Source organism: Oryx dammah, unplaced genomic scaffold, assembly GCF_014754425.2.
Source record: "Oryx dammah isolate SB20612 unplaced genomic scaffold, SCBI_Odam_1.1 HiC_scaffold_5, whole genome shotgun sequence".
NCBI classification, from domain to species: Eukaryota; Metazoa; Chordata; class Mammalia; order Artiodactyla; family Bovidae; genus Oryx; species Oryx dammah.
The window spans coordinates 85,138,437-85,152,464 of record NW_024070189.1 but is presented as its reverse complement, the minus strand read 5'-3'; the positions used below and the strand labels follow the sequence as shown (position 1 = coordinate 85,152,464).

At 33.4% G+C, this 14,028-nt stretch overlaps 1 protein-coding gene across 1 annotated transcript in view; it reads right to left on the bottom strand.

Annotated features, from left to right (window-relative positions):
* The window catches only part of ADAMTS19 (ADAM metallopeptidase with thrombospondin type 1 motif 19), a 265,491-nt gene that overhangs the window by 90,529 nt on the left and 160,934 nt on the right, over window positions 1-14,028 (bottom strand). Inside the window, exons 11-12 of the mRNA XM_040241768.1 lie at window positions 6,441-6,542; window positions 304-434 (exon numbers count right to left, since the gene is read on the bottom strand). Coding sequence (XP_040097702.1) covers window positions 304-434; window positions 6,441-6,542 — 233 coding nt within the window. The remainder of the gene's footprint in view (window positions 1-303; window positions 435-6,440; window positions 6,543-14,028) is intronic.

Below are 14,028 nucleotides of genomic sequence, written 5' to 3'. Positions count from 1 at the left end.
TACACGGTGACGTACTTTGCCTAACATGTCTCCCTGCTGGGGTCAACACAGTTTTTTATTTGATTTATTCTCAAGAAAACAACCTGTGTAGTGTTTAACTATTTGCTCTTAGGAGGGTTGGTCTTATTTTATTCTTCAAAGGGAGTTCTTATACAACATAATTTGAGAGACTTTTCTGCCTTCCAAAGTGGACTGGGTTTGAAGAAGTGTCTTTGATCCCTGACATGGTTTATCAGTAAAACCTTTTTATTTCACACTTGAAGAACACAATGCCCTCCCCCAATCCAGGAATGTTGCGTTTACCCAGGACACTTGCGCTCTCGGCTGCTGATCCCAGAACTGCAGGTTCGGCTACAGGGATTCCACATGCTCCACTCTCCAGCCGCAAGTCCGGGCGCTGCGGTCCTGCTGGTACACTCTCCAGCCTTACACCACTATTCCAAAAGTTATGTCTTAGGTGAACAAATCAGGGCACAATGGAAAATCATTCACTGGCCTATCGAGTCACTGGAATTGCGATTACATCAGGTCAGCTAAAGCCCCAAACGTGTGGAATTGAAAAAGACCAAAAATTAGTTGGCACATGCTTAATGTCACAGTAATAATTCACTGGGCCAGTTCTCCCAGCTCTCATGTCAGGTCACCCAGTCTTGTCATAAAAATAGGACACGGGTATTTGTATCATAGCCCTGAGAATTCAGTGCTTGTGACAGAGACAGGGCGAATGGTGGAGTGGGGGTTGTACAGCCAGGGAAGAAAAACTAACATGCTCTAGGAAAAACAATAATAGAGAAGAACAAAAAACAGGTTCATATTTTGTAGGTAAGATATAAATGTAAGTAACATAAATGGAGGTAAATATATCAATGGTAGGTAAGATATAAATGTCTTTGATGAGAATGAAGCAGACATTTTAGCAAATCCAGCCATTTTTATTTGAAATGTCAGTGTTTCAGGGACTCTCTCTCTCCTTGTAATTAGAAACAAAGCTTATGACTCACTTTTAGCATTTTCATTTACATTGCTTTTTCTTCTGTTTTTCCTAAGTTTCCATCATGAGAAAGACAGCAATGACAGAAGAGAAAGGAATGTGTTCATTTTCTTTTTTATATTTATTTTATCATTAATTTTAAACAAAAGCAGCCAAAGAATTTTTTTTTTTGGTGGTCACTGAGGAATAGTTGCCAGAATTTGATGGAGAGATTATTATAATCTCTCCTTTTTTTTTTCAAAGTCGCTCAGTCATGTTCAACTCTTTGCGACCCCATGGACTATTCAGATGATGGATCCTCCAGGCCAGAATTCTGGAGTGGGTAGCCTTTCCCTTCTCCAGGGGATCTTCCCAACCCAGGGATGGAAGCCAGGTCTCCTGCATTGCAGGCGGATCCTTTACCAGCTGAGTTACAACAATTTCTCCTTATTCCTGGAAAATTAGATCTATCATGATCACAGCAAAGATATTAAAGGTAAAAATTAACTGAACAAAACCATGTTGGAAGTAAAAAGTAAAGATTTAAAAATTTAGATAAGTGATTGTATAATGACAAGGGTTGAGCAAGATGATCATACTAGTTCTAAACAATTTTCTGTACCAGTGGCAACATGATTTATAAGGGATTGTGAAGAAATCATACCAATTCTGCAATCCTCAGTTTTCCCATCTCAAAATGTGAATGAAAATCATATATAACTAATAGACTTAGCAGAGGTTGAATGAAACTAAGCACAATGCATAGCCCATACTGACAATTTAATAAAGATTAACCAAAATAAAAATACTAATAACACCAAATTATATATCATTATATTAATTTTATCAATAAGTTTCCAGAAATCTCACCAAAATTCTATTATGATTTTAATTGGTCTGTTTCTTTAAAACTTATTTTGAAAATATGAGGTGGATGAAACTGGAGCCGATTATACAGAATGAAGTAAGCCAGAAAGAAAAACACCAATACAGTATACTAATACATATATATGGAATTTAGAAAGATGGTAATGATAACCCTGTATGTGAGACAGCAAAAGAGACACAGATGTATAGAACAGACTTCTGGACTCTGGGAGAGGGAGAGGGTGGGATGATTTGGGAGAATGGCATTGAAACATGTATACTATCATGTAAGAAACGAATCGCCAGTCAATGTTCGATACAGGATACAAGATGCTTGGGGCTGGTGCATGGGGATGATCCAGAGAGATGATATGGGGTGGGAAGTGGGAGGGGGGTTCAGGGTTGGGAACTCATGTACACCCGTGGCTGATTAATGTCAATGTATGGCAAAACCAATACAGTATTGTAAAGCAAAATAAAGTAAAAATAATTTTTTTTTTTAAAAAAGAAAGAAAATATGTGTTTAAATGCTGTTTTTAGAAGAATTTATAAAACTATGCTAAAAGTTTTGTGTTAGCCCAGTTAGTCCTTTTCTATGGAATAAATAGTTCCTGAAGATTTTCTCTAATAATGTCAAATTTAAGGAACTCTACTCAGTACTTGTAATGACCTATTAGGGGAACCGAATCTGAAAAAGAATATATACATGTATATGTAATAACTGAATCACTTTACTGTATACATGAAACTAAAACAACATTATAAATCAACTATATTTCAATAAAATTAAAACAAAATTCAATCTCTTTCAGATTCAAAGAGTTTTACATCCAGGCTTGGGAAGAAACAAAACAAAACCTCAATAACTCAGAGTATAATGACATACTAAGTTTGACATTAAATAAACTGAGATTTTTGTAGGAAGATTCAGCCTGAATATTGTAAAAGGGGGAAAAAACAAACTTTGTGAAAACTCTGAAATAACTTACTGATTTTAGCGATTTAATAATGTTGTGCCATTCATAGGGGGAAAAAAAAAACCTCAAAGTGAATCCCGCCAAACTTCAATTGGTCTAGTAGATTTGACCTACATGAAGGGCATTTATTTTTACCCCCCAAGTGCATATCACAGCTCCTCACCCATTTAGTGGTAAGCTGGCATTGAAAGGCTGGGCTACAGTTCACAGTGAACTAAAAATATTCTGCGAAAGAACCAGATCTAGACTTGCATGTCATTTAAACTAGTCACGTCTGGCAGATGAAGAGAAACGGAAACAGATATACAAGCTAAATTTGCATCCTGAAATTGCTGAAATTCAAAGAAAGCATAGTATAATAGTTAAAGTCCATTAACTTCAGATAACCAACTCTGGGTGAAACTACGGAAAACCCGCTTTTGTGTCTTCTAGGTGGAGCTTTGTTTCAACACTGGGGAAAGTTTTAAGTGTTTTGTTTAATTATTATACAATATATTCTGTTGGGTTTATATGTAAAATGATCCTAACGCTTTTCATGAATTTTCTAGTAGCATGTTTTGTTTCATTCCTATTTTTTAGTTTTAAAAAATATATTACACAAGGTTTAAAGAACTCAAACTTTCTCATATTGAAATTTGAAATCTCAAATTGAAATTCAGTATGATCTATGAAAATGCTAAGGAAATTTATAATATAGATTCTTTCTGTAATAGTACATGACCTAAAAAAGTTTGACTATAATTCTATTCTAATTTCTATGTGAATATGACTAGAAAGTTGAAGAAAACACCCAATTGGAAGAGGTCCTTGAAAATCACAAAGGAAATATTATTGTCTAATTAAATCCTCTTGTATATATATATTGTTAGATGAAATAAGAGGAAGAAGGCAATAAACTGTCTCCTTATGTAAATTTGTGACTAAGGATATTACAACCTTCGTTTTTTCAATAAAGCATGATGATAATAATTTCATCACTTAACTTGGGAAAGTAAATAATTAAAATATATTATGTAGCATCCTTCAAAACAGTCTAATATTTTAGTCACTTGGTATTTAGCTTTCCTTCTCCATCCTCTCATTCTTAGAAAATATTTCAAGTAAAAAACATACATTTCTTGATTTTAATCAAATCATGTATCAACTCACAGACCTCTGTTAATATAAATGTAAACACAGACACCAGTATTATAAAGAGAAAAGGAGAAGAAAGAAAACAGGCTGCTTTTAATTTGGAAAAGGCTGTGTATAAATAGTAGATAAATCCTTATCTCCAAAATCACTATGAATCATAAAATTCTTGTTGGAACCTTCAGACTTAATTATATACTCTTAGGTGAACTACTTATACAGCTCAATTAACATCACTAGAGTGTAACACATTACAAAATTCTCAGCTTTGTTTCTCAGATTGCCATGTACTGAGCTAGCAGTGTTCAGCACAAGGTTGCAAGCATCCAAATATGTGAGCCCTATAGCCCTCAATTACAGAGTGTTGGAAGCTATTTTCATGATGGCTCCTACAACAGCTGGAACAGATGGAGAGTTGAAGAAGCCCACATGGCCTGAGGAACCGAGAAGCTCATGAGTTATTTCAATATACAGAACATTACGGAGCCACTGAGAATATCATTAGCACAATTACAGGGAAATGAAACATTTATTTTTAATGAATAATTACAAGTTTGATTGCTGGAAGAATAAGTTTATCTTAGAGAACTCAAGAATGCAATTGATTCTCATAAATATCGGAAGAAAAAATAATAGAAAAATATTTAGGACACCAGATTATAAAAATGAACAGATTTTAAGTTGCTAATGAAGAACTAAGTAAGACAAATGGACTGTGTGATGTTTGAAGACGTGTGGCTGAATATTTGGTTATCTCTGTTTATTACTGCTTTCGTGTTTCAGGGATGACGAAAATTATTGCTGGTGCAGAGTTTTATGACTCAAGCAATAAATTACTCAGCATAATACCATGAGGCTTGCCCAATATACACACATTATTGCACTTTTGTGTATAATTTAAAACAAATCCAAATTCTGACTCTCTGCATAAGCTCACAGAAAACACATTTGGCAGTCTGTAAACAACTGACTGATATTTCACAGAAGTTCTCTATCAAGGAACCATTTTCTTACTGATTGTATTGGGTGATAAAATATTTCTAGTCCTTTTTTATTATTTGGGGCTTAATTTGTACATTTTTGTTTTTCTCATTAAAGAAATCATAGAAGTAATAAATGACTGCAGGCTTATGTCAAACAATCCAGAAATGTCAGGAGAAAAGTTGCATCCACCCTTACTGTCAATTGTTTTATTCCATCCATCAATTCCAACTCCCTCCCAAGAGTTAACTACTAATTACAATTTGCAGTTTATGTGTTCAAACCACTTTCTATGAGTTTAAAAATACATAAACTCTGTGTGTATACTCACATTTGTACACAAACTATTTTTTTCCTAAATCTCAAATGTTACCATTTAGACCATGAATTTTTCTGACATGTCTCTATACTAACCACCATGTCTAGTAGATGTTTTCAAGTTAATACAGATATAACTACCTCATTCTGTGAACAGCTATACTGGAACTATTCCTCTTCCAATGAATATTTTGTTTTTTCTTATTTCTCACTACAGCAGGTGACATCCTCACATAAGTATATGTGTGTGTACATGCAAACATGCCTATATTTGTGCACATGTGTTAAGAACTTTTTTAGGACACAATTCTAGAAGTGGAATTGCTAGATTTCCATTTCTGTCCGTTTTTCAAGTGGATATGTTTTTAAACTAGCTATATAACTTTTTTCACTAAGTAATTCACCCCAGGTAATCTTTATGTTGTTGATTTTTTGTTTTAAATCCAATGAAAATTCATAGTCTTCAGAGGCAAGTTTTCTGATCTTACATCTAATGAGTAAGTAATAGCTGTTCTACTTTCCCTTCATAGAATAAAAAATGGAAAATTATGTAAACTAGTGTACTATATTTTGATTACATTAGCTATAATTATAAGTTTATATGGGATCTAATTCCTTCATATTTGTAAAAGAAAATTTTTATAGCAATTAAAATGATCTGGAAATATACACTAATAAATTTCTACAGCCTTATGAAACAATTTAACAACTTAAGACAGTCAAACGTTTACTAATCTCCTAAGTGTTCATTAGAATATTTTATTCATGATGCTTGAAATGACAAGGAAAATTTACACTCAGTACTCTCCTAAGACAATACTTTATACTTTAAAGGATTAATTAGCTCTGAGAAATTTTACTATTTTTATTAATTTGTGAACACTTATATTTAAGTTTAATAGTAAAAATATTTACTTTTTGTTAAAGTAATACATATATCCAATTCTCTACACCGTTATAATCAACAATAAAAAATACAGCTGATATTTAAAAAACAGCGATGTGTTAAAATTGAAAACAGATGAAATGCTGAAATTTTTATATATAATAAAAGTACTCTGCTAGTGTTAAGATAGATACCTTTGTAACTGGCAGAAGAAAATGTCTCACTGGTTATACTTATAGGAGAAATGTAAGTTTCTTCTTAAGTTTCACTTAATAGTCTTAAACTTCAGATAGCACCACCAATCACTTACCTTACCAATGTCACAATCGGTTCCATCCATTGGTGGATCTAGTTTGGTTTTGCATTCTTTCTCCCCTTCCACCTTGCACCACAACCCTGTGCAAATAACATGCTGAAAACAAGGGTATAATAACTATAAGGGGAAGGCATCACATTTTTGAGGTTAAGTCTATAAGGTTTGAGAGAGCAATTTTAAAAGAACATCAGAAATGATTTGAAGAAAATATCCTTTGAGTACCTTTAATACTTAACTTACAGTTGAAATAGTCTATGGCTTATTTATAGTGCTGAGAAGACTCATATAAAGATAAAATGTTTCATAAATTTAACTATTTTAAAATTTCTTAACATAAAACTATGTATGATTATGCAAGATTAAGTAGCTTCAACAGAAAACTGTGAGCTAAAAATCATTATTTATACCACATTATATGAACCAACCTGGAAGAATCAAAGTAATGCGCCTACGGTCTGAATTTAATGCCCCCTATCTTAAAGTCTGTCCTCACTTATGCTTTGCTGCATGCCACGTGCCATGTTAGTACTTCACTATTTCATTACATCACCTTGGTCCCTGATGTGATACAGGGATTCTCAGTGGGCACACTTCCCATAACTGTTGTCAGTCAATTTTCCATAGTACGAATGCATCCTAGATACCCAGACTACATTTAACTTTTTCTAGGGAAAAGTTGAAAGAACAAACAAAAATACTGGGATAAAATAGCATAAACACAGCAACACTGAAAGAAGAGAATTCTATAGTTATGGCAACCCAGAGAGAAAGATAAAAAGGCACAACTACCACATTCTTAAGGACTTTCTATGTCTATAGGATGGGTGACGTTTCTGAGATACAAGCATGCTATTAACAAGTTACACAGAAATATGAGATCCATGTGGCATACTTAAAGCAACTAGAGTGATCTATCTTGAAGATGACTGTGTGACTACCTATCCAGATATCTGGAGAAAAGGGCAGAAGCAAGCATGTTGATAAGGACTGAACAAGTGTCAATGTGAAAGACAGTCTTTGAAATTGGACTAGTGAGAAGACCAGTCAGATGGGAGGATGTATATAAGGGAAGGGAGTAGTGAACAAGATTTTAAAGATAGAAAAACCAGATTCTGAGTGCCAGGGTGGACTAGGGACTCCATATTTGGAGGGAAAAAGAAGCCACTCAGCAGTTGACAAGCAGGTTGATAAGATAAAAAGGTTATTTTAGGAGGTTTACCCTGGCAGTGGTCAAAACAGATTGAAAATCACTGCAAAGTTAAAATTAACTTATGACCCAAATCTACTAAATACTTTGGGGATGATATATTTAAACTAAATTTTCAAGCAAGTATGTTACATCTCTAATTCCGAATTTGTTACAACTCTCCAAATATTATTTTCCTGTTCTTTATTTAAAAATTTAGATTTCAGAACTGTTTTAAGCTCTTAAAAATTCAATACTCTATGGCAGGAGTGTGACATATTTTATTTACACAATTTTATCTGCTGTGACAGATAGTTTTTCTGCCTAAAAATATTTCATACAAATAGTTATTATATTTAGAATATGATTTAGTTTAATGTATAAGCTATTGTTTGTATATATCATTCATCAAAAATTTATCCAGGAACTAATTTTAAAGAATGCCTAAATCAAGCAGCTTCTCTGTAGTATTTTTGACTCTTGAAAATAAGCAGAGAGGTTAACTGTTTATCATGTACTTTTGTGGACATGTTTATATTTGAATTAGTGGATATCTAACCTGAGGATTTTAGTTCCTAAAAGTTTTCTTTTTCCTCCAAGACAATCTTGTTAATAAAATTTTATAATTATGGGGTCAAATGCTGAATTTTCCACCAAAGAAGAATTTTGCTTTATTTATTTTCAATAATGCTCAGTTGTATTGTAACATGAATTATTTTAATCAAGTTCATTAGTTAACCAATGCAGACTGAACTAAAAAACAAATCTTGTTTATGTTGTAGTTTTAAAATCATGCTTGCTTGTTGAACACTGTTGGTGGTCTGAATTCTGACCTTCAACCATTATCTGCTATTCAAAACAGCAGGTACTCTAATTGATTTCCACTTGAGGCATGAGAGCATAAAAGCAAACTTGGCAGCTTTTCAAGATAAGCACAGTCATGTAGAATAAATCTCTAATAGAGGAGATCTCTTTCCTCTTTATGTTCTATAGTTCTGGGATCTTACTGTAAGTAAATTATAACCTCATTGTGAAAGGTAACTCAGATTCAGGATTTCACACCAAACTGTCAAAAGTAAAAAAATAAAATATGGAAGAAATGGGATGGACTGTTTTCACCTTGAGAAGTGCAACATCTCAGATATGTGATATTAGAGCTATGTGACACCACTCTCCTTCTTAAGAGGGGCAGGGTTGTGTATTTTGTTAGAAGCAAATGCTCTCTGTGTGTTTCACAGGCCAGAGTCAAATATTCCTTTCAACTTAATTAGTGAAATCTCTTAATATGTCAATTAAGAACTTTAATACTTAAAATGCTGTGCAAAGGAATCCAGGACAGAAATGTGTAACCCAGCATCTCCTAGCAAACTAACAAAAATAATATAACATTCTTTTTTTATTCTTTTATAATTAGAAATGACCATTAAAAGCATAAATGAAATTGGATGTTTATCTCAAGAAGGCTTTTAAAAAGTTTACATGAAAAACTATATCTTTTCAATGGAATAATTTAAATGGAAGATTAACTGTCCATGTATAGATATCATAAAATTTATCTTCAAAGACAATATGTACCCATTTTTTATAGCAAATAGATCCATTAACATGTTCTAAATTTTATGTTAAAATAAAAAATATTAAGTGCATATGCATGGAAGCAGCAATTAAATCTTGAACATGTAACTCCTTGTTTGTCCATAAACTATCTTCCAAACTACAATTTCAATAATGTAATGTCTGACTGTAAGTGTAATTCAGTATGGGATAATATTTTCAAAAATATTTTTTCTATCAGAGAGCACCTTGGTATTATTAAAGATGAAAAAGAGGAACAAAGTAAGGGAAAGAGGAAGAGAGGTATTCAAAAAATAGAATACAAAGGTTCAGAAGAAATAAGAAAACGCTGAAATGTAGTTCTTTGTGGAAAATAATAAGTTAAGTCGCTCAGTCGTATCCGACCCTCAGTGACACCACGGACTGCTGCCTTCCAGGTTCCTCCATCCATGGGGTTTTCCAGGCAAGAGTACTGGAGTGGGGTGCCATTGCCTTCTCCAATATTAAAACTAACCAACAAAAAAGAGAAGGCAAAAATAAATACTATTAAGAATAAAAAAATGAATGGCATCTACTGATCATGTAAAGGCTTACAGAAATAGGAAGAGACACTGTGAACAACTTTACACCAAAGATCTTTACAATGTATATGAAATGGAGAAATATTTTTTAAAAATTTACTAACAACTTGGTGAAATGGATCCAAGAAGAAATAGAAGAATTGAAACTACTGTGTAACCACAGAATAATCAAAAGTGATTATTAAAAATCTTCCCACAAAGAATACAACTGATCTAAACACTTAAATTCTCAATTTACAAAAACTATCTAAAGAACAAAAAAAGAGATAATATTTCTAAACACACATCATGATGCCCAAACCAGACAACAGTTTGAAAAGAAAATGAAAATAGTGATCTACTTCATTTATGAACTTAGATTGAAATATGCTACACATTTTTTAACAAACTGAATCCAGCAATCCATGAAAAAAATGTAATGTACCATCACAATCATGTTGGGTTTTTCTTGGAATACAAGGCTACTAAAATATTAGAGATTTTATTAATACAATCATGTACATAAAAACTTCAAAATCTATGATTTTTGTATCTCTTGATATGCAGCTTGTGACACAATTCAACATCCATTCATTAAAAAAAGGTAGCAAACTAGCCACTGAAGAAAACGTCTTCAAAGTTAATGGACATCTGGACATCTATAAAAATCTACAACAAACATCACAAAAAAACCCATAAAATTTTGAAAGTTTCCTTTTAAGATTAGGAAAATAGTGAAGATGGCATCTTGGGACAAAGATTAAAAAAAAAAAGTGAATTTGTGATGTATTCAAAGTAGAGAGAGGAAGAACGTAACTGTCAACCTAGACTTCCGAACTCAGCTAAAATTTTATTCAAGACTGAAGGTTAAATAACGACTCTTCAAGGAAGCAAAAACTGAGTGTTTACTACCAACAGATTTTCCTCAAAGGAACTTCTAAATGTTATTCTTCAAGAGTAATATGATCTCATAGGGAAGGGCTGAAAAGCACTTGTGATCAAAGAACCTGACAAAAATGATGATAAATCTAAATAAATATTTACTATATAAAACAATGATAATTGGACTTCAGTCATTATTATAAACCTTTTTAATGGGACTAGAAATCTATCACATTTACATCTCAAAGACTTTATCCCTTAGCAGAAATAATTTGACCACTGACAGGTAAGTAAATTTGATCTCTTCTATTTCACTTCCTTCACCCCATATGTTTCATGACTGCTAGTGGTAGAAGTAGAGTAACAGATGTCAAGAAAAATACAGTCTATGGATAGCCAACAAATGTAGCAGCAAGCTTCAAAGAACCCCTCATAAGAACACATCTTGGTGTGTTAAAGAAAATCAAGGAGTGAGAAGAAATTTAGAGAATGAAGAAATGTTAATACATACTTAATGAATCCCAGGTGGTGGTGAAGGCAAAAGAAGGGGGAAGCAGATGATGAGATCGTTAGAGAGCATCACCAACTCAATGGACATGAATTTGAGCAAACTCTGGGAAATAGTGAAGGACAGAGGAGCCTGGCATGCTGCAGTTCATGGAGTTGCAAAGAGTTGGTCCATGGGGACGCAAAGAGTTGGACACAACTGAGCATGCATGCAGAGAAAAGAATAAACAGTGAGAAGGAATTGTTTGAAATATTTGAAAGAAAAATGATCCAGACTTTCCTTGTGAGAATGAGACATACAAGATAAAAATATTCCCCTTCTGGAATGGTGGGGTAAGTTCCCAGAGACCAATCCTCCTGTAGCTAACAAACATAAACTGTGGAATGATGGCAAAAAACAATTTTCTGGTAGTTTCAGAATGTAGAACAAAGGCAGATCAACTGTTTAGGGGAGCTTAAAGGATAAGCACAAGTTGAGTTCATCATCGTTGTGGCTTTGATCTGACAGTGGATTGTGGTCATGGCATGACACAATGGTTAAAGTAACACATGCCATCTTTTTAGACTCATGAAGACAGAAACAGATGTGGTCAAAGCTGTCAAAACTTGAAGTGTTAGTTGATCAGTTGTGTTCGACTCTGTGTGACCCCAGTGGACTGTAGCCCACCAGGGTTCTCTGCCCATGGTGGGCTGCCATTCCCTTCTCCAGGAGATCTTCCTGACCTGGGGATCAAACCTGGGTCTCCTGTATTGCAGGCAGATTCTTTACCATCTTTGCCATCTTCTTTAGCCACCAGGGAAGCCCCCCAAAAGAAGAGAGTCAGAGAAGCTTAGGTCTTTCTGTGGCATCTGTACCATGCATGCAAGGGACACATTCGAAATAAGGAAAAAGTGAGCTGATGTAACATATGAAGTGCTATCCACAGCAGATAAGATAGTTTCCAGTTTGATTCTAACGAACTTAATTGTTTGTGAAAACAAAACTCAAAACACTCTTTGGAGGAATATAACTGAATGCAGAGTATGTGCTGTGACAGGGGTCAGTAAACTCTTTCTGTAAAGTGCTATACAGCATATACTTCAGGCCTGTGGGCCATGGGATCTCAGTTGCAACTATTTATCACTCACTGTAGTTTGAAGGCAGCCAAAGAAAATGTGTGAACAAAGAAGGTGACTGTATTCCAGTAAAACTTCATTTATAAAAAAAGGCCACCAGTCCATACCCCAGAGTTTGCAAAAAAAACCTAATGCATTGATATATAACATGTTAATGTATTAATAATGTAGAATGAAAACATGTATATACAAATAAACATTCATAAATCTTCTGAATAGCTTGATTCATAATAGCTAACATACTGATGTCTACTAAGAGGTGAACTGATAAACAAAACAGTTTATGTTCCAGTGGAATACTATTCATCAAGAAAAAAGAATTGATTAGTCATACTCATAAACAGATATAAAGAATGTCTGACTTTCGAATGTATAAGAAAATTTCATTGTAAATGTAAAGCAGTAGAGGAGACAATAACAAAAAAATAGAGCATAAGTACAAAACACAAACACAAAATAGTTGACAAAAATTTTTATAAAACTAATTTAAATCAACATAGAAAGTGTTAAACTAGTTGATTAAAATGCCAAAAAATTATTACATTGGTTTAAATAGAAAAATACAAAATCTAATCATTGCTTTTCTCTAGTAAACATATCCATCTAACCATACTCATATCTGTGATTCTATTTTATCTGGAAAGGTTGAAGATAAAAATGTGATTAATATTAAGTAGGATAATGGTTTTAATGACACAGGAAATAGATTTTAAGGCACAAGCCATAAAACATGCAAAAGAGAAAAACAGATCAACAGATAAAAGTCATAAATATGTATGTACCTGTAATATAACTAAATGATATGTAAGGAAATAATTGACAGAAACACAGAGAAAAATAAATCAGTTGTTAGAGTTGGGTATTTGAACACATCTGTTAAACTTTTCAACACTAATCAATCAAATCAAAATAAACATATTTTGAATAATAATATTAATATGCTTCATTTAAAATTTAGTCACAGATAGTGAACTTTAAAAACCATACGTTTCTTTAGCAGAAGACCTAACTAGCTATTTCTCCAAAGCAGACATACAGGTGGTCAACAGGCACATGAAATGATACTTAATATCACTAATTACTAGGGAAATGCAAATCAAAATTACAATGAGATATCACCTCAGGCTGGTCAGAATGGCTATCATCAAAGAGTCTACAAACAAAAAATGGTGGTGACAGTGTGAAGAAAAAGGAACCCGCTTACAGTGTTGGAGAGAACGTAAAGTGCCACTATGGAACACAGTTTAGAGGTTCCTTAAAAACTAAAAACAGTTACTCTATGATCCAGCAATTCCACATATGGGCGTATATCCAGAAGACTCCCAATTCAAAAAGATACATGCACCTCAATGTTCACTGCAGCGCTATTTACAACACTCAGAACATGGAAGCAACCTAAAGTCCGCTGATAGATGAACTGATCAAGAAGATGTGGTGTGTGTGTGTGTGTGTGTGTGTGTATTTATGTATGTGTGTGTGTTTATATATACATGCATATATATATGAATATTATTTAGCCATAAAAAGAATGAAACAATGCCATTTGCAGCAACATAGATGGACCTACAGATTATGATATAAAGTGGAATATGTCAGAGGAAGACAAATATCATATCACTTACACAGGGAATCTTAAAAAATGAGACAAATGAACTTATTTACAAAACAGAAAGAGACTCACAGATGTAGAAAACAAACTTATTGTTACCAAAGGGAAAAGAAAGGGAGGGATAAATTGGGAGTTCTGGTTTAATGGATATACATTACTGTATATGAA